We start from the raw sequence: 21,961 nt of genomic DNA, 5'->3' as shown, positions 1-21,961 counted from the left end.
GAATCTCTTTATTAGAAGAAAAAGACTTGCTTTACCAGTTCAAAGCTACAGTCACTTCAGCCTTGTGGAATCTCAGTTTGCTCTAAAATAGGGATTATAGAGCTCTCAGAGAGATGGTTAGGATTATATATGTCTAGAGGTTAGAAAACAGGTTTAAGAAAGCTTTGTGAATTTTGAAGTCCTATACAAAAGGAAGGTAACGCTTGTGAACTCTGATAGAAGCTACAATAAAAGACAGTTCTTTAACAAAATTTATGAACACCTTCTCAGTTTCACAGCTATCATTTCCATGTGAGAAAGCTATCTGATATAATTTAGGAATCTAGATGACCATTGACTCCAGCCTTCTGGTTTCATAAGTGCAGACAGGGAAGCCCCGGAGAGGCATGTGACTTGCTCAAGGGTGCAAGGTAAAGTCGGGGCCAGGTTCCCAGGCCCTTGATCATCATTCATGCTCTTATCTCCACCTTTCCTGCTAACTGCAGCCTCTGGTTTGTCATCTTCCTGTGCTCACCCGCAGCCCAGCCCTGACTCACTTCCCCTTGCTGTCCCACTGTGGCCTCATAGCTCCTCTGCCTCTTTTTTGCTCCAGTGACTGTTCCTGCTACTCTGGCTGCTTTGCCTTCAGGAACCCAGATTCTAGGCTTTCTGATGTTGAACGTACCCTCCTTGTTACGTGCCTCCCATGTTGTCTCTCTTACCCTTGTGTAATCTCCAGACCTCTGTCTCCCTATTCCTTTCACTCCCTATCCTGTCAGCTGCCTTCTGATGTCTCTTGTCTGCAGCCTGTGATCACTCATTTTGATGAGACCTTTGGCACCTTACTTCCATGCCTTTTGTCTTTCTCACCTTGACAACTCCCACCCTTCCTGGCAGGTGATTTCATGCACCAATTTACTGATTTACTGAAGATTGCAGTCCCCTTGCCTCTCCCAGCCTTGTACTTTACCCCAATCATATTGCTGCTCCACACAATTGCATGTGACATCTAGTCTGACTGTGAAGTGACCTTGCCCTCTGGTTTGATAACCCCTCATTCTTTAAGACCTTGTTCTGGCACCATCATGTTTTGTAAGCATCTCCTTGTGCTGCAAGACAAGGTGGGAGGTGCTACCTTGTTTTCCCATAATTCTCTGTTCATATCTCTATTATTGATGAGTTTTAATTTTACCTGAAATTATCATTTCAGTTCTAATTTGCACTTTTTAATTGCATCTCTTTTTCTCACCAGACTTTGAACTCCTAGAGGATGGAGGCATGCAGTATAATTTTGTGTCTCCAAGTGTCCAGCACAAGGACGCTAAACCCAAAGAAACCTGTTGATCTTATCATGACCCCATGACTTGACATCCTCTTTTCTTTTGCCTCAAGAAGTTTCAGTAACCTGCCCTCAGCATTTTACATCCTCAGTGTGTACTGATTCCTGAATCATTTGCTATTTCACCTTTGCCTACCTTACTCTCGGAGAAGGCAATGGCACACCACTCCAGTACACTTGCCTGGAAAATCCCATGGGTGGAGGAGCCTGGTAGGCTGCAGACCCATGGGGTCGCTAGGAGTTGGACATGACTGAGCGACTTCACTTTCACTTTTCCCTTTCATGCACTGGAGAAGGAACTGGCAACCCACTCCAGTATTCTTGCCTGGAGAATCCCAGGGACGGCGGAGCCTGGTGGGCTGCCGTCTATGGGGTCGCACAGAGTCGGACACGACTGAAGCGACTTAGCAGTAGCAGTAGCAGCAGTACCTTACTCTACTGAAACTACTCTAGTGACATCGTAAATACCCAGTCTGATGGCACTGACTTGGTCCTCAAAGTCCTTTACTTCTCTGAGTAATTGGCACTATTTTAACAAATAACAGCTTAGAATTCTTATTCTGTGTGATTTCCTAACTCTTGTTAGGTGCATTTTATTTTCTACTTTGGAAATTTTTATTTCTCACAATAAAGCGCTCATGATTTTTTCCCCTTTATTTGATACCTTATGTAGATAGGTAATATTTTACAGTACATTCTATTTATTTCAAACCCAAATTTCTTATTTTTTATATGTTAAAAGATTTTTTTCAAGTTGATGATTTGAGGTGATTTATTGCTGTTTTGTGTGTGTGTGTATGTATCAGTATGCATTCTATTCCCAATGGCCTTTGTTTTAATTTTGTGAATTAAAATGGAAAATTATTCATCAAATGTCTGCTTAGATTGAAAAACCAAAACCAGAAACCACCATCACCAGCAGAAACCCAGTTTCTTATTTTAAACTATATTTTAAAAAGAGTAAGTATTAAGAGTTATACAGTAATAGGTTGTAGTTTGTTATTTCTGCTCAAGAGTTACCGTAAGAGAATCAGTCAAAGAAAAAAGATTTAATGAAGTGAGAACAATTTGCAAAACTGTGTACGTTATTTAATTTAAAATGTCTTCAATGATTAGTAGGCTAGACCAAGAATTGTTAATCTGATATTTCAAAGAATCTGTAAGCTCCTGAAATTATATATAAAATTTTGTATGTGTTTACATTTTTCTTCTGAGAGGATTCATAACTTTATAATAGGTTCTTGAAGGGATTTTTGGTGCACACAATGCTAAGAACACTGGGCTAGAATATAAGAGCTTCTGAGAAGACTCTATTAATAAAAGATAAAGCAGTGGTATTTTGAAAAGTAAAATACCTTTTTTCATAGTTAATCAGTTAAGAATATCTTTCAATTACTGATTTAATAATCTGACAGTTTTATAAACATAATATGGCTGAAATGGCTTGTTCTAAAATAAATACAGTTTTAACTGTTGATTTCACTTTTCGTCAGAGAAAAATAAAACCCCAGCCTGGGGGGAGGAAAAATCTAAGAGCATTGCTGAAAAAAGGGGACATTTTCTAGGGCACTGATTTTTTTTAATACCTGCTCTATGAATCAACAAGACAATCACAGTAATCTTGGGGACTTATTTTTAAAAAGATTTAACAGAATATTGACAGAAATGTAATTTGAAATGTACAAAATGTCCTGCGTGACCCTTTCAGGGTAAAAGGAGCAAAGGGAGTGGGAGTGGGCATGGTGAAATGGATGGTTGTATTAAAACAATGACAGTACCTGGCAGATGGTGGAGGCTCAGGGAATGTCCTTGTTGCTGAATGGATCAGTGCAGTAATCCTGTCTGGCAACTGCCAGGGTAGCAGGTACTTCATACAAGAACTCTTGATACAATGATCAAACCACCCTCTTATTACAACTACAAAAGCATATGGAAGATTTCTTCATGAGGTTATCTTCTGTTGTAGGTTCATGGACTTCTGGGGGAAGAAAAGCAAGCTATATTTCAGAGAGAGTTTATGTAGTTTTAAAGAGGTATCAGGGGTGCCAAAACAGTGTTAATGCCCATGGGAGTGATCATGCATAGAGTTTGCAGGGCCTGGAGCCTCTATGCCCATTCACAAACCTCAAGCAAGAAAACCCCCTTTTATAGAGCAACCCCAAATGCCTTCAGCTATTTTATCAGCCTGATTGAATAATATTTATGAGCAGCTTTTCTTGACATTTTGACTTCTGCTTTAATCAAGGTGCCATTTAATTGAATGAAACGTACTGGGTTTGAAACAAAATGGACCGTAAAAAGACACTGTTTTCTTTTAAAAGAAACTATTCAACCTGCTTTATTTTAGCTCTGAATAAAAATGTAAACCATATTTTGTTTTGCACAGCCAAAGAAAATTTTCAAGAATATCCCTTTCCTGGGAAAGTTGGAGGTAAAACATATAGAGGTCATGGCTGCTCACAGGAAGACCTGTTCATTTTATCGCTTTTGCAATGGGATGACCACTGATTGCTATGGAGACGCTGATTGCTGCGGCCATTACTGGGCTAGACTAGTCACCTGTAAGAGAATGATGCCTTGGTCACCATGGTCCCTGTGCTGTAATCTACTTAATCTGACCACCATCATTGGCAGAGCTTGCTTGTTTAGGGAAGTGCATGGGCTCTGTTTTTTTTTTTTTTATTAAAGGGCATATTATCCAGGCTGCACTAATGTCTTCTTTAGCTCAACCAGGCTGATTGACACAGCTTGATTAAACACCACATTCTAACCACAGGACTTGAAGATTTTACTTTTAAGCATGGCAAGCGACTTTACCAAATGGCTGCCCTCTGAGAATCTGTTTCTTTAAATTGGCCATTAACTCTTTTGTTTTTGTATTTTTTGGCTTTGAGCTTAATTGTATCACCTTTGATTTTGAATGGTCATGTAGTTTGTAGTCTCCTGACCTAAACTGAAGAAGTGCATGATTTGTGTCTGTCATCATAATCCAATGATAGCCTGGTGGTTTTGTGATTTGTGTAACATGTCATCATTTTCTCTCTGAGTTGCCGTGGCTTGTTTTTCACAGTGATCTCAATAGAATGCAACCTTTCACATAGCTTTCCTTTCTGAGATAGAAAATGTCTGCCTGGGGTCAGTATCCTCATTTCCATTTATGTTTTTCTACGATTGTAGTCATTGTACTTTGGTTTACAAGTACCATCAAACATTTATATGCTGTATTACATACACTTATGATTTACATAAGAGTAGTAGAACTTTAACTCTCACTCAGGGAAAAGGTACAGGTCTGGAAATTTCCATAGCTTTGCTTAGGTTCAGTTCAGTTCAGTTCAGTTCAGTCGCTCAGTCGTGTCCGACTCTCTGCGACCCCATGAATTGCAGCACGCCAGGCCCCCCTGTCCATCACCAACTCCCGGAGTCTACCCAAACCCATGTTCATCGAGTCGGTGATGCCATCCAACCATCTCATCCTCTGTCGTCCCCTTCTCCTCCCGCCCCCAATCCTACCCAGCATTAGGGTCTTTTCCAATGAGTCAGCCCGTCGCATGAGGTGGCCAAAGTATTGGAGCTTCAGCTTCAACATCGAACCTTCCAGTGAACACCCAGGATTGATCTCTTTTAGGATAGATTGACTGGATCTCCTTGCAGTCCAAGAAACTCTCAAGAGTCTTCTCCAACACCACAGTTCAAAAGCATCAATTCTGCGGCGCTCAGCTTTCTTCACCGTCCAACTCTCACATCCATACATGACCACTGGAAAAACCATAGCCTTGACTAGACGGACTTTTGTTGGCAAAGTAATGTCTCTGCTTTTAAACATGCTATCTAGGTTGGCCATAACCTTCCTTCCAAGGAGTAAGCGTCTTTTAATTTCATGGCTGCAGTCACCATCAGCAGTGATTCTGGAGCCCAAAAAAGTAAAGTCTGACACTGTTTCCACTGTTTCCCCATCTATCTCCCATGGAGTGATGGGACCAGATGCCATGATCTTAGTTTTCTGAACATTGAGCTTTAAGCCAACTTTTTCACTCTCCTCCTTCACCTTCATCAAGAGGCTCTTTAGTTCTTCTTCACTTTCTGCCATAAGGGTGGTGTCATCCGCATATCTGAGGTTATTGATATTTCTCCCGGCAATCTTGATTCCAGCTTGTGTTTCTTCCAGCCCAGCGTTTCTCATGATGTCCTCTGCATGTAAGTTAAATAAGCAGGGTGACAATATACAGCCTTGACGTACTCCTTTTCCTATTTGGAACCAGTCTGTTGTTCCATGTCCAGGTCTAACTGTTGCTTCCTGACCTGCATACAGGTTTCTCAAGAGACAGGTCAGATGGTCTGGTATTCCCATCTCTTTCAGAATTTTCCACAGTTTATTGTGATCCACACAGTCAAAGGCTTTGGCATAGTCAATAAAGCAGAAATAGATGTTTTTCTGGAACTCTCTTGCTTTTTCAATGATCCAGCGGATATTGGCAATTTGATCTCTGGTTCCTCTGCCTTTTCTAAAACCAGCTTGAACATCTGGAAGTTCACGGTTCACGTATTGCTGAAGCCTGGCTTGGAGAATTTTGAGCATTACTTTGCTAGCATGTGAGATGAGTGCAATTGTGCGGTAGTTTGAGCATTCTTTGGCATTGCCTTTCTTTGGGATTGGAACGAAAACTGACCTTTTCCAGTCCTGTGGCCACTGCTGAGTTTTCCAAATTTGCTGGCATATCGAGTGCAGTATTTTCACAGCATCACCTTTGAGGATTTGAAATAGCTCAACTGGAATTCCATCACCTCCACTAGCTTTGTTCGTAGTGATGCTTTCTAAGGCCCACTTGACTTCACATTCCAGGATGTGTGGCTCTAGGTGAGTGATCACACCATCGTGATTATCTGGGTTGTGAAGATCTTTTTTGTACAGTTCTTCTGTGTATTCTTGCCACCTCTTCTTAATATCTTCTGCTTCTGTTAGGTCCATACCATTTCTGTCCTTTATCGAGCCTATCTTTGCATGAAATGTTCCTTTGGTATCTCTAATTTTCTTGAAGAGGTCTCTAGTCTTTCCCAATCTGTTGTTTTCCTCTATTTGTTTGCACTGATCGCTGAGGAAGGCTTTCTTATCTCTCCTTGCTATTCTTTGGAACTCTGCATTCAGATGAGAATATCTCAATTGCTTAGGTTAACTGATAGATATTCAATACTGAATCCCATCTTTTAGCTATTATTTTTTTACCTTGTTAAATGAAACAGTTATTGTATCTGTAATTAAGACCATTCCATTGGTCCTTCCTGTGCTGTGAATGCATCCCTAGGTAGTTATTCCCTTCTGTTTGTCATAAGCCTTGGCCAATATTTTTCCCTTGTATAGCATCAAATATTCATTAGACTGTGAGCCTTATGAGGCTAGAGACTGGGGTTCTGCTCCCCTTGTTACCATGTTGCTCAGTGCTGTGCTTGACACACAACAGCTACTCAGTTCATGCTGAGAGAACCATTAGAACTTTCTTCAACTGCGGTATCCCAGTACTCAGATTCAGCAAACTGATTACCTGTGGGCTGCTTTCAGTCCACAGACATTTTTTGGGGAGGGAGCATGAATGCTGTTTAAAAATTTTGAATTCATGGTCAATGTTGCAATTTATGAAATTTTTCATTAAACTGAATTTCTGGCTTCTTTTAAATATTGTAGCATCTGATTATGGGCCCAGACTCCTGCACGAGAGCTAGGTCTGCTTTGGGCATACTTTTCTAGTTTGCCAACTGACCATTTCAAATTCTTGGCCTCTCAGAGCATCTGAATTTGGAACCTCTGGAATTACACCATTTGAAGCAGCTTGGTTACTGAATCATTAAAGGAGCTTTTTCCTTAGGTGTTATCAGCTGGAATGTAATAATTTACAACTTGTAATAAAATTTTCTGAGAATCTGGGAAATGTGTTTTTTATAACATGCTTTAAAAAATCCTATGGCATGATTTGAAGTTCTTAAAAGAATTTAAATGTCTTTTGGAGCTATTTGACCAGATGGACAATATGTTAGGGTCCATATAGTACATTTCCAGGTGTAGGGCCTATTCACACATTTTCATGCAGCTCTTTTTCAAGATTTAGCAATATGTTAGCATAGTGGAGTTCAGTCTGTGGTCCCTGGACCAGCAGCCTCAGTATCATTACTGTGGAACTTGTTAGAAATGCAACTTCTTGGGCCCTTCCCCACTAAATCAGAAACTAGGGGTGGGGCCCAGCAATCTGTGTTTTAAGAAGCCCTCCAGGTGACTCTGAACCAGTCTGTTAAGAGAATGAAATACAGCATAATAATATAGTAATAAAATATAATTTAGATTGAAATTTAGTTTGTTTTTTTTATTTCTTAAAAGTTTTAAAATTATTAACCAGTTCAATATGAGAATTATTTAAATTTCGAACCATGAAACTTGTTATGGCCTTATGATTGAGAATTAAGGTTTACACATGTTATCAAGCTCAGAGAGTTCTGAATTTCTCCTGTCCGCCACACTTGCAGAGAGCATTCAACTCTCTATGATCTGACCTTGGAGCTCTGGGTCAAGTGTGGTCAAGCTCTTGCCCAGGACCTCCAGTTTGGGATTTGCTCCGTGTCTGGTCAAACTGGACCCCTCTGGGCCTGTCCTACTGCTTTGAGAAATGATGGAATATAGCAGGTGATCAGTAAATATTAGGTTGTTGTTGCTGTTATCATAGAGGAGAGTACACTTAGTTAAGAAGATTCAGAAGGCTATATATTCCAGTTTCTAGATAGAAATCTACAATATAGTATAAATAGTGGCTGCACATTATAATTTGCAATGAGTCATATGCAGTCTTCGGAGAAAGCAATGGCAACCCACTCCAGTACTCTTGCCTGGAAAATCCCATGGATGGAGGAGCCTGGTAGGCTGCAGTCCATGGGGTCACTAAGAGTCGGACACGACTGAGTGACTTCACTTTCACTTTTCACTTTCATGTGTTGGAGAAGGAACTGGCAACCCACTCCAGTGTTCTTGCCTGGAGAATCCCAGGGACGGGGGAGCCTGGTGGGCTGCCATCTCTGGAGTCGCACAGAGTTGGACGTGACTGAAGCGACTTAGCAGCAACAGCAGCATATGCAGTCTTGCTGCATAGCAGATGAACAGTCCAGAGGTCTTAGTATTCCTTCTGTGACATCCTTCCCTTTATATTTAAGACTATATTCATTTGTTTTACTAGTTTATAACTTTACTTTGCTATTGTACACAGTGTTTTTATAATCTCAAAGCTCTTCATGTAAAGCAGGAAGAATCTGTAATAGAGCAAGGAACTCACTGAAAGCCAGAGGTGATGGTATTATTTAGCAAGTAATGTCCATGACGGGTTTGGCCAGCACACTGGATTCTAGAGACAGGCCAGGTAAGGAAGAGGCAACTGTCCAATTTGGAGGCAGGAGGTTCTCTTGATATTAGGGCAGAACTTGAGAAAATACCTACAGGGCTCATTGATAAAACAGAGTCCTATTGTCTGCACACTGTGCCTTTCTTCTCTTGTGTGGTATAGTTCTACCATGAAAGTTCTCAAAGGATGAGCCACATGTTCCTCTAAAGGCACTTTAGTCATCAGTGTCTCCAATGGATGGTATTGTTCCTTCTAGAGCAATTTGATATATAATAGGTAGTTTGTGTGTGTGTGTGTTTTTAAGAAAAAGGGCATGTTTAATATTTGGAAGGAGAAAACATAAAAGAATTTGTGTATATCAACCCAATCATGTAAAGCACCAGCTAAACAATTGGCAGAATGTTTTGTTATCCCTGAAAAACTCAGGTGAGTACCAGAATATCTCCTGTGTTGAACAACATTGCTCTGCAAGACTGGGGCAGGCTGACCCATAAGAGGAAGGCCTGGCTGTGACAAGTAGGAAAATTAGGACAAGGCTTGTAATGTCTAAGATCTTTCTCTGTTGTCCTTCACTTTGAATTAGTTTTGATTCCCTGAGTGAGAACTCAACTCTGTGTGACCTGAGATACTGGCCAAGCTTCACTGAACAGATCGATTCTTGACTGTAGTGCTTTTGAGAGTTAACTGAGAAAAACAATAGAATTCCAAAATCACTAAGCAAAATAAATACTAGGAGTTTTAAAAACGTCCCTGAAAATCAGATAGAAAACTCTCATTTAAAAAAGTTAGTTATTATAATATACAGCATGTTGGCTACAGTTAATAATACTCTATTGTATATGTGAAAGTTGCTAAGAGAATAAGTCCTGAATGTTCTCATCATATGAGAAGAAAATTTCGTGAATAGGTATGATGACAGATGTTTTAAAAAGTCGGTTATGTTTCCATCTCATAGGCAGCTTCCAATAGGAGGTATGTTAAAATAGTTTAAATTTCTAGGTAGATTTTATAAAGACTATTCCTTGTCTGATGTAATTTCTTAAAACTTTTAAGGTAAATTATAAAGTCTTTAAATTTTTAATTTGTGTGATATTTACTTAAAAATTATATATAGAGTGAAAACAAAATTTCCTTCAGAATTCTGTCCTCAGTTTCATGGTTCCCATTGCAGGATGGTGCTCTGCACTCCATATACTTTAGAATTAGAGAGAAAAGTAAACAAATACAGAAAATTCAAGAACAAGCCAACAGTAAAGACCATTGGTGATAAAAATACAGCAATATGAGTTTGTCACTGTTGGCAAGTAGATTTGTAAAATAAATTTAATTCCACATTATTTAATGATAACTTAAGTAGTTTGTCATGAAACCTAAACTCTTAGTAGAAAAGAGCCTCCAGATAGGTAATTTAAACTTCCTCACAGGTGTGTCAGAGTCAGGAAATAGAAATAGTGAGAGACTGGGAGCCAGAAGAGCTGAGTCCTTGTGTTCCATCTGACTCGTGTTAATGGAGGCCTAGGCTCTGTAAGGCAGTCTTTGGGTGGCTTGGGATTTAGAGACCATAGAAGAAGCTTAGGTTTTAAGAGCCTTGATTCTCCTTTCAATAAATCAAATATAACTTATTGATGGAGATAAATCACTGGCAAAAACAAAGACACAAACAAGAAATGTCCAGTAGATAATATAGTTCCGGTGGAAGAAGCAAATAGGCAGGTGTCAGGACCATTGATGGTGACCTTGAAGTCTTTAGATAACTTGTGTACATTAACTCGACTGAATGGAATTGAATAAAATGTACTCTTGTTTTTTAAATGAACTCAAACTTTATTTCATAGGGGTATTTTAGTAAGCTTGTCTGGAAATAAAGGCTTTGGTACTAAGAGACTCTCTTAGAGGCAGACACTTATTTTTCAAAGTTTAATTTCAAAAAGCAATGCTATTTTCAGAATATGAGTCTTGGTTATCAAAGACATGCCTGAGTTGTGGCGGTGAGTGTTTCCAGGCTCAGAACCATGAAACTAATTTTCTTTGGTTACATGTGAAAGCCAGAATGTTGCAGTTTTGTCTTAGAATTGACTTCAGAATTTTGAAGGAGTTTCTTTTCCTTATAGAAAATAGCAGGGTAAAGAAAGGTATATGGTTGAGTTCTTACATTTTTAAGAAGAAAGGAAAGAAAGTGAAGTCACTCAGTCATGTCCGACTCTTTGTGACCCCATGGACTGTAGCTTACCAGGCTTCTCTGTCCATGGGATTTTCCAGGCAAGAGTACTGGAATGGGTTGCCATTTCCTTATCCAGGGGATCTTCCTGACCCAGGGATTGAACCCAGGTCTTCCGCGTTGCAGGCAGATGCTTTACCTTCTGAGTCATCAGGGGCTTTCCTGATGGCTCAGAAGCCTCATTATCTACATTTTTAAAGGGGCTCTCAAAGCAGATATTCTGTGGGTTGTAGTCAGTGTGTAAAGTATAAAAAGTTGTTTTGGCAGTAGCAATGAATTTATAGATAAATGTTAAAATGCATTTATGTGTCTGTATTTTGAGAGCCATTTGTCTGTTTTGAAATGTGAGGAAAACCAAATAACTGTTTTGAAATATGAGGAAATTGAGCTGTATCATGTTTTCATTGTTTTATGTTTGAGTTTATTAATAATTTGATTTTATTTCAATGTATCTTTTAATTTTTACCTTCTTTTCATGTTTAGCATGTATACAAAATACTGTGTTGCTTATTTTGGATTTGCTTGAGCATGCAGCATATTGCCTGGCAAAGAGCAGCAGGTGCTTAATAACTGTTCGTTTGAATCCATAAATTGAATGTATGGCTATTGTGTTAAGATGTTTGCTGGCATAATCCTTTTGATGGTTCATCTTTTTCTATTAACCATTTATTTTCAGATAATTAAATGGGGATTTTTATAGAATGTTAGAAAAAAAATATTAATATTGGCACTCTAGTTAATATGGGTATTTAAAATTTTTTAGAGAGGAAAATAGATTGGTTGGCACATTTAAAAACAAATGGCATAATATAAAAAGTAAAGATAACTTTTCTGGGAGTGAGTGTGGTATGCTAGGGAATGAAAAATGATGAATAAATTTTACACGCAAAATCAAGTGTAAATCTTCAAAAATGATTCTGGCTAATGAAGATCACACTAATTTAATTATTTCCTACTGTATTAGTCTCCTTTCTTGGAGAGAAACATCTTTGATATAGTGTCAGTTCATACATGATGATTGAGCTATAAACTGTCAGAGCTGGTAACCTTTCATCCTGTAATACTTATGTATTGATGCCACAGAAATTAAAAAATTGTTTACTGTCACTGATTATGACACATCTCTGTACATTAAGAGATGATGTTTTTTTGTACATTGTTTCTGTGGTCACACTAACTTTTTATTCCCTCTTTCTAGTCATACAGTTTATCAAGAAAGAGAATAGTGCACTACACCTGTTTTGACCAACGGAAAAGAGCAAATGCTGCATTTTTAATAGGTGCTTATGCCGTAAGTACTTTTTTCATGATTATTTTCTGTAATCAGGCCACTGGAATGTTAACACTGTCAAATAAAATCCAGGACACTTTTTCAGTGGATTTGGGAGATGGTGAAGATTATTAGTAACTTGCAAATTGATCTGGAATGGAAAGTGTGGACAGATATTGATGAACCGTTTACTCTTGGGTCTTATTTTCCAGTAGCTAATGAGAGAATCTTGGGACTACAACATATAGCTTGTATCCTACAGTTGTATAGGTGTTTTATAAAAAGAAAGGATGTTTACAGGAAAAAATATATAGTAGAAGATTATTAAAGACTGTTAAGGATTTCCTCTTAGGAATAAGAGGAAATCTTTGATTGCATGGGGGAGGATTATTATTATTGTCAATCCCTTTATTCATCTATACAAGTGTTTACAGTAAGCAAGCTGAATATAAATCCTGCATATATTACAGCTTCCCTAATAACTAGACATGGCTTTTCAAAATTAATCTTGATTAGAAATTTTGTCCTCTGTAAACACTGAAATGTAAATGTGAGTTCCACATGAATGTGCTACACAATTTTGGCATGAACACTTCTAGAATTTTCTATACCTACTAGGATTGGGCAGGGAGGGGAGAGTGGTGTCCTTTTCCTTCTCATCCTTCGGGAGAGTCTGTGTCTCTAAAGCCTGGAAGCTCACTGCTATGTGACATTTTAAGGGCCTCCTGAAGACCTTGACGGAAGGAGGCACCAGCTATCGGACATCAAACTCTGCCACATCAAACCAAAAGCTCTGGGGTGAAAAGCTCAGCTATGCTGTTGCAGAGCCTGTCAGCTGTTGCAGGGTGCGGGCTGAGAATAGTGGCAGGCTGACAGCCAGCCTGGGGCCTGGGGCCTTGTTTCCAAATGGAGGTGCCCAGCTCTGCCCACCATTTCTCATCAGGATGTGGCTACCAGAAAGCCTTGGGCCATCTCTGGTGGTACCTTTCTTTCTCGGTCCGCAGACAGCATGCTCTAGTCCTTGGAAACATGACTAAGAATCAGAAGCACCGCTTTTCATCCTGAAGTGGCTCTGGGATGATGGGTAAACCACTTTATCTTTCTTAGCTTTACTTAGTTTCCTTGTCTGTTAAAGGAGAGGGTTGCCTATAAAGACCTCTAAGTTTCCTCCCAATCCTGAGGATATTAGGATTATTTGTAGCGCCAGCCAGGCTCTTGCTTTTATTTGGAGAGCATGCATGAAAAGCTGGCTGTTGGCATGAAGGTTCAGTGAAGTGCTGGTAAGCTGAATTAAGCAGGCATGCTTATTTTTCACTTTACCTTTGATGATTGCTATGTATTTGAAACTGATAATCGACACTGTGTATTTAGAATGTGGAGAGTCTGTAATAACCTCTGGATTCAAGCCATGTAAACAGCGTGTCTTGCTGAGGGGTTTTGTCCTACCTGTGAGCATGTTATTCGTGAGGCCTTTATCGCAAGTAATTGTCCTCAGGGAGAGGCCGGCTGCTGCCCCCTGCTTTCCTCCCCCTCTTCCCCTCCCTCCCCGCTTCTTTCTCTGTTTTCTTTCTTAGTGCCTGTCCTTCCTGTTTTTAGTGACATCCTTAAGTTCAGCATGGTACCTTTGGGATTCTGAACGAAGTTTAGTTCCAACAGATGTGTTGAGCTTGGGGGTAAAAGATATCTTCTAATGCAGAAGTTTCCACCACTTTAAAGCAATCAAACGAGAGGAAAGCAGTCTGGGAAAGTGCTGAGGGCAGCTTGAGCTTGTCTTACAGGCTGTTACAGTCCTGAGAAGCAGGGTAATTATTCTTGTATTAGTCATTTCCCAATTGATTTTCTTTTCTAATTTTAGAAATGTGTTCCCCAGGAAGCTTTTGGACACAACACTTAATAAAAATGAAAACCAGGAGTTGCAGTCTTTCCTGAAAGAGAATTTTATGCTTTACTTTGTGTTGCATGTGTGCATTTCATTGGTGATTCAGATGTTTTAAGAAGACAGTAACGGCGTTATACATCTCAGCTGAGTTTCACATATATTACATTATTGCTATTGGGATAAGTCATAGTCTCCCAGGGGAATCTTCTTGGACATAAGACTTTGACTTTGGAACAGAAGTGTAGTCAAATGGCATCAACTATGTACCTGTGTTGTTTTTCAGAGTCCCCAACAGTGAAGGTGTCTCCCTTTTTGAAATGTGGTTATCATTCTTTTTTTTTGCATTTTTTTTTTCTTGGTTATCATTCTTGTATCTAAAAATATTTTGTACTAAGACAAGACTTTTTCTCTGAGCCTTAGTTTTCTCATTAGTAAAATTTGGTTAGTGCCAGGGTTGTCTGGTCTGTCTCACAGGATTATTATCAAAATCAAACATCTAACTGCCTGTTGGATAGCCCCATATCATATATCTAAATGATATCTCACATTTATTGAGAGATAAAAATTTTTAAAAATTTATTTTTAATTGGGGATAATTGCTTTACATTGTTGTGTTGGTTTCTGTTGTACAGCAACATGAGTCATCTGTAAGTATACATATATCCCCTCTGTCTTGAGCCTCTCCTCTCCCCCCCACCCCCATCCCTCTAGGTCGTCACACAGCGCCAGGCTGAGCTCCTTGTGCTATACGGTTACTTCCCATTAGATATCTATTTTACGCTTGATGGTATATATACGTCAATGTTTCTCTCAATTCGTCCCACCCTCTCCTTCCTCCTATGTCCACAAGTCTGTTCTCTACATATGCCTCTTTAATCTTGGCAGAAATTTTTACTCCTTCTCTCCACAAATCTATTTATTCCCTTACGCGTTGACTTTTTTAGTAAATGAGCTACCATCAGCAACTTACTTAATCAAAGGATAGTAGTCATTTTGATTCTTGTCTTCTCCACATTATACTCATCAGTAATTTCTAACTCTAAAGCATGTACTGAGTCAGAATGCTTCTTTCCGTCTCTGTTGCTGTCACATAGTCCAAGCCACTGTCACTGTTCACCTGGATGACCACTGCAGCTTCATACATTTTCTCCTTTTCACACCCTCACTTCCCTGTAATTCAGTTGCCACAAAATTGTCAGAGTAATGTTCTAAAACTATAAATTTGATCATTACCCTCTTTCAAATCTGTCTAATGTTTGCTCACTGTCCTTGGCATGAAATTCAGCCTCTTTACCCAATGCCATTAAGATCTTCCCTGCTGTAGCCTTTCTACCTCTGTGATCTCCTTACTCTAGATGCCTTTTAATTGTGACATCACAAGCTTGTTCCCACCACAAGGCTTGATATTTCTGTTCTCTCTCTCTGGAATGTTTTTACCTCAGACATATACATTCCTTCTTCCTTCTGATCTTATATCACTTCCTCAGAGAGACTCTCTCTCGAGTTTTACCTTGCTTCCCCCACCTCCAGCACTGTCTAGCCCTTGATGTTTTATTTATTTTTTTTTTATTGCACTCTACTACTTGAAATTATCAGGTCTGTTTGTGTACTTACTTGTTTATTACCTCTTTCCTAGACTATAAAGTAGGGACCTTGTCAGTTTTGTTCATTGCTGTGTCTAGGAAGTGATAAAATATTTAATCAGAAGTTAGGCCCAGGCATTCGCTAGTTGAACTGGAAGCTGGCCACAATGGAGCCTTCCTGCTGTGCTGAATCATGGGGAAGTCCGGGGTGGAGGGTGTCCCAGGGAAGAGACAAGGTGGCTAGCAATGGGGGGTGGGAGGGGGCTGCGCTGGGTTATTTGCCACTGATATAAAACTGTTTCAGTACTTAAACACTGAGCATCAGTTTAGAACTGTGCCCAGTTGGTGGTAGGTGCTCCATAAATATCTACTGAATGAATGAATAATGAAATGACAAAATATGAAAGAAAGAAGGAAGATAACTTCCTTTGGGTAACTTCAGAGAGAAACTGAAAATGATCAAATTGGATTAATTGGATATAGCTTAAAGTTGTATCTTCCTCATTACTAGAAATATTTGCAGTAATGACTGAGACAACCATGGTCTTTAAAAATGCAGGATCAAAGCAAAGGTTATGGACCAAGGAAAGTGTCTGTATACAAAGTGACATCACTACTTTACTTGTTTTTTTTCTCTTTTGATAAACTTTTTTTCATTTATTTTTATTATGGTGAAATACACATATCATGCAATTTACTATCTTAATCATTTTTTCTTTGTTTCTTTTTAAATTATTTTTTTATTGAGATAACTGACATAACATTATGTTAGTTTCAGAGGTAAAACAAAATGATTCAATATTTGTATACATTACAATATGGATCACCACAACAAATCCAGTTAACATCTGTTGCCATATATAGTTACCAAAAATCTTTTTTTTTTTTTTTGATGAGTCTTAAGCATTTTTAAGCATATAGTTCAGTGGTATTAGGCACATTCATATTGTTGTGCAACTATCATACCTTGCTTTTGAGTGTGACAACTTGTGCAAACATTATGTATCTGTAGAGTCGGGGCTTTACCTGTGGTTTCTTTGTTAAACCATGACTTGAAGTATGTCACAGAAGCTTTCTTTTTTGTGTGTTTCTATTTCCTTATCTGTAAGTGAAGGAGAACCTTTTTATGTTCTATCTCCTAGAATTGTTATGAGTATCAAAAAGGAGGTAAAATACAGAACATCATGTTCAATAGGAAATCCACAAACCCTTCTCTGTGGGTGGTCTGAAAGCCAGAGTTGTTGGAATGATGTGGCCACTGGAGATCACAATGACACTTCCCAAGTGACTGACATCCATTTCAGGGAAGTCCCCACTCATGAAGCATCTCTTTACCCCTTAAGCTGAGATGTTGTGCTCCTTGAGATGGAGGGTTCAAATTTTAAGAACAGATCAACTCTTTTGAAAAGAGGTTTTCCCTTCCAGTAAAATACGCAGTGCAGTTTCAGAGTTAAGAAGCTTAGATCATCACAGCATCCAAAATACTCTCAGATGAGTTTAAAGAAGATGGCTTTTGAAAAATTATAAGCATGAGTTAATTAGGTTCTTGCCACATGTTAAAGACCAAATCCTCACTGATTTCTATACTGTTCTCAGTTCATAGAGGACTTCCCAGGTGGCTCAGACAGTAAAGAATCTGCCTGTAATGCAGGAGACCACGGTTCGATCCCTGGGTTGGGAAGTTCCCCTGGAGAAGGGAATGGCTACCCATTCCAATATTCTTGCCTGGAGAATTCCATGGACAGAGGAGCCTGGTGGGCTACAGTGCATGGAGTTGCAAAGAATCGGACATGACTGAGTGACTAACAATTTAAAGATGGCCTTTAAAAAATTATAAGCATGGATAAATTAGGTTCCTGCCACATGCTTAAAGACCAAATCCTCACTGGTTTCTGTATTGTTTTCAGTTCATAGAACTGTGCTAAAGAGGTCAAGGGGAATTTGCAGACGCCATGATGATTGAAGGACTGGAAAATAATTCAGGGTTAAAGAATTAAGAATTTTTTCAGATATGTGGAAGATACTTAAACAAAGATGGTACCACACTGTATGTTCCTTAACACATTTGTTAAGGTTTCACATTGCTCAGTAAGGGGTCTAATTATGGATTAACTGGGACTGGCCTGACCCAGATGTCATGTCTGAATCAGGGATGACAAAGCTAAGGTTTGTAGGCTTTCTAACCATGTCTGTGTCTGCTGTTCCCTCTGTAGACTATACTTAGGGCCTTAGCAGCTATATTATACCTCTAAGTCTACTACTAATTGCAAAGAAGCCCTTCTCCCACTGGTGTAGAGGCTGAGAGCAAAGACTTCAGCTGAGCCATAGCTTGGCCTTGAATTCACTTGTTATTTGTATGTCTTGACCAAGTTCTTTAACTCGTCCAAACTCTTGCTTTTTCCATCTTTAAAACAGAGATAATAACATCCCGCCCAACATAGTTGTAGTGAGGGCTGAAGAGGTCATGCTCATGAAGGGGTCAGGGCAGTGCCTGGCCTTGCGGCATTGTAAAGCACTTAGGAACAGCTGGTGCTCTAGGCGGGAAAGCTGTGTTGCTTTCCAGATTGTTTTTTGTCTTACTTCCCCTGAAGAGCCAAGGCTGCTCACCTCTTTTTGTCTTCTTGTCTTCCTTCCTTTCCATCCATTTCATACTTGATCCGTCCTTAACTCAGTGACACTCATATGGTTGTTACTCTGATGATTACTTAGAATAATTCACTGGAAGGTGTGAAGCTGTGCGTATGAGGTTTTTTTTTTTGCCTCCTAGGATGAAGTATAACCTTTCAAAACTGATGAACAGACCAATCACAAGCACTGAGGTTGAAACTGAAATAAATCTTCCAACAAACAAAAGCCTAGAGCCACGTGGTTTCACAGGCAAATTCTACCACAAGTTTAGAGAAGAGCTATCACCTATCCTGCTCAAACTCTTCCAGAATATTTCAGTGGAAGGAAAACTCCCAAACTCATTTTCCAAGGCTACCATCACCCTGATACCAAAACTAGACAAAGATGCCACAAAAAAAGAAAATTACAGGCCAATATCATTGATGAATGTAGATGTAAAAATCCTCAACAGAATTTTAGCAGACAGAATCCAATAACACATTAAAAAGGTCATACATCATGATCAAGTGGGCTTTATCCCAGGGATACAAGGATTATTTGGTATATGCAAATCAATTTGATACACCATATTAACAGATTGAAAGATAAAAATCATATGATCATCTCAATAGATGCAGAGAAAGCTTTTGACAAAATTCATTACCTGTTTGTGATAAAAACTCTCCAGAAAGTTGTTTGTATTCTAAAGGAAGAATTTGCCCAAACCAGATGAATTTCTCAATTTTGAGATCTGTGTTCAGGTATTTGTTAGTTCAGTAAATATTTATTTAGCTCAGACGAGCTCTACACAGCATTGTAGTGAACACTGGGAAATAAAAAAATAATTAAAAACAAAAAGAAGGAATGCTTAGCTTTAAAATAGGGGAACAGATGAGGAATGATTAAGTTGGGAAAAGTGTGTAATAAGTGTCAGATTTGAATAAAAATTCATTCAAAGAGTGTTTTTCCAGTCCTTGTCATACATGAGACCTTGTTCTAAAAGTTGAGGATACTAAGGTGAATAGCTCCCTGTCTTCTGGTTTGGGTGTTGGCAGACCAGGGTCAAACCTGGAGAGATTTGAGAGAGATTAAGAGTGACCAGTCCCAGTGGGCCAAGTTGGAAAGGGCGTATCAGACAGGGGGCATGGCATGGAAGGGAGGATGCTTTTGGTGGTGCTGGGGGAGGGGGGCAGTTAGGAGGAGATAAAAAATGATTAAATTATTCTAAACATCTCTTTGTAAAGTTCAGTTCAGTTCAGTTTATTGTGATCCACACAGTCAAAGGCTTTGACATAGTCAATAAAGCAGAAATAGATGTTTTTCTGGTACTCTCTTGCTTTTTCGATGATCCAGTGGACGTTGGCAATTTGATCTCTGGTTCCTCTGCCTTTTCTAAAACCAGCTTGAACATCTGGAAGTTCACGGTTCATGTATTGCTGAAGCCTGGCTTGGAGAATTTTGAGCATTACTTTACTAGCGTGTGAGATGAGTGCAGTTGTGCAGTAGTTTGAGCATTCTTTGGCATTGCCTTTCTTTGGGATTGGAATGAAAACTGACCTTTTCCAGCCCTGTGGCCACTGCTGAGTTTTCCATATTTGCTGGCATATTGAGTGCAGTACTTTCACAGCGTCATCTTTCAGGATTTGAAATAGCTCAACTGGAATTCCATTACCTCCACTAGCTTTGTTCGTAGTGATGCTTCCTAAGACCCACTTGACTTCACATTCCAGGGTGACTGGCTCTAGGTGAGTGATCACACCATTGTGATTATCTGGGTTGTGAAGATCTTTTTTGTACAGTTCTTCTGTGAATTCTTGCCACCTCTTCTTAATATCTTCTGCTTCTGTTAGGTCCATACCATTTCTGTCCTTCATTGAGCCTGTCTTTGCATGAAATGTTTCTTTGGTATCTCTAATTTTCTTAAAGAGATCTCTAGTCTTTCCCATTCTATTGTTTTCCTCTATTTCTTTGCATTGATCACTGAGGAAGGCTTGCTTATCTCTCCTTGCTATTCTTTGGAACTCTGCATTCAAATGGATATACCTTTCCTTTTCTCCTTTGCGTTTTGCTTCTCTTCTTTTCACAGCTATTTGTAAGGCCTCCTCAGACAGCCATTTTGCTTTTTTGCATTTCTTTGTCTTGGGGATGGTCTTGATCCCTGTCTCCTGTACAGTGTCAGGAACCTCCGTCCATAGTTCATCAGGCACTCTGTCTATCAGATCTAGTCCTTTAAATCTATTTCTCACTTCTACTGTATAATTATAAGGGATTTAATTTAGGTCATACCTGAATGGTCTAGTGGTTTTCTCCACTTTCTTCAATTTCAGTCTGAATTTGGCAATAAGGAGTTCATGATCTGAGCCACAATCAGCTCCTGGTCTTGTTTTTGCTGACTGTATAGAGCTTCTTCATCTTTGGCTACAAAGAATATAATCAATCTGATTTCGGTGGCGACCATCTGGTGATGTCCATGTGTAGAATCTTCTCTTGTGTTATTGGGAGAGGGTGTTTGCTATGACCAGTGCGTTCTCTTGTCAGAACTCTGTTAGCCTTTGCCCTGCTTCATTCTGCACTCCAAGGCCAAATTTGCCTGTTACTCCAGGTGTTTCTTGACTTCCTACTTTTGCATTCCAGTCCCCTATAATGAAAAGGACATCTTTTGGGGGGTGTTAGTTCTAGAAGATCTTGTAGGTCTTCATAGAAATGTTCAACTTCGGCTTCTTCAGTGTTACTGGTCGGGGCATAGACTTGAATTACCATGATACTGAATGGTTTACCTTGGAATCGAACAGAGATCATTCTGTTGTTTTTGAGATTGCATTGAAGTACTGCATTTCAGACTCTTTTGTTGACTATGATGGCTACTCCATTTCTTCTAAGGGATTCCTGCCCACAGTAGTAGATATAATGGTCATCTGAGTTAAATTCACCCATTCCAGTCCATCTTAGTTCACTGATTCCTAGAATGTCAACATTCACTCTTGTCATGTCCTGTTTGACCACTTCCAATTTGCCCTGATTTATGGACCTAACTTTCCAGGTTCCTATGCAATATTGCTCTTTACAGCATCAGACTTTACTTGCATCACCAGTCCCATTCACAACTGGTGTTGTTTTTGCTTTGGTTCCATCCCTTCATTCTTTCTGTAGTAATTTCTCCACTGATCTCCATTAGCATATTGGGCACCTACCGACCTGGGGAGTTCATCTTTCAGTGTCCTATCTTTTTGTCTTTTCATACTATTCATCGAGTTCTCAAGGCAAGAATACTGAAGTGGTTTGCCATGCCCTTCTCCAGTGGACCACATTCTGTCAGACCTCTCCACCCTAACCCGTTCGTCTTGGGTGGCCCCACATAGCATGGCTTAGTTTCATTGAGTTAGACAAGGCTGTGGTCCGTGTGATCAGATTGGCTAGTTGTGTGTGACTGTAGTTTCAGCCTGTCTACCCCCTGATCCCCTCTCTTAGTGCCTACTGTCTTACCTGGGTTTCTCTTACCTGGGATTCAGGGTCTCTCTTCACAGCTCCTCCAGCAAAGCGCAGCCGCCGCCCCTGACCTCAGGCACGGGGTAGCTCCTCTTGGCCTCCAAGGATAATATAATGAATTCAATCTAAAAATTGGCATAACAATAGAAGAAAAGTAGGAAACTTCTCTTGCAATTACAGCTGTCTAAGCTTAGGCATAATTGCAATGTAGTTTTATGAAGCAT

The 21,961-nt window shown here is 39.5% G+C and overlaps 1 protein-coding gene across 30 annotated transcripts in view; it reads left to right on the top strand.

Moving 5' to 3' along the window:
- The window catches only part of CDC14A (cell division cycle 14A), a 196,982-nt gene that overhangs the window by 28,087 nt on the left and 146,934 nt on the right, over nucleotides 1-21,961 (top strand). For 26 of the 30 annotated variants that reach the window (XM_081493185.1, XM_081493178.1, XM_081493199.1 and 23 more), the window contains one exon: nucleotides 12,111-12,203. In XM_081493185.1, coding sequence (XP_081349311.1) covers nucleotides 12,111-12,203 — 93 coding nt within the window. Of the gene's footprint in view, nucleotides 1-3,704; nucleotides 3,750-12,110; nucleotides 12,204-21,961 lie in introns of all 30 variants that reach the window. The other 4 variants (XM_081493181.1, XM_081493184.1, XM_081493168.1 and 1 more) reach the window with 1 other exon arrangement.

The sequence above is a fragment of the Giraffa tippelskirchi genome, chromosome 5, assembly GCF_054371585.1.
Source record: "Giraffa tippelskirchi isolate mGirTip1 chromosome 5, T2T-mGirTip1v1.2.pri, whole genome shotgun sequence".
Classification (NCBI taxonomy): domain Eukaryota; kingdom Metazoa; phylum Chordata; class Mammalia; order Artiodactyla; family Giraffidae; genus Giraffa; species Giraffa tippelskirchi.
This window is presented reverse-complemented; position numbering and strand designations above follow the sequence as displayed.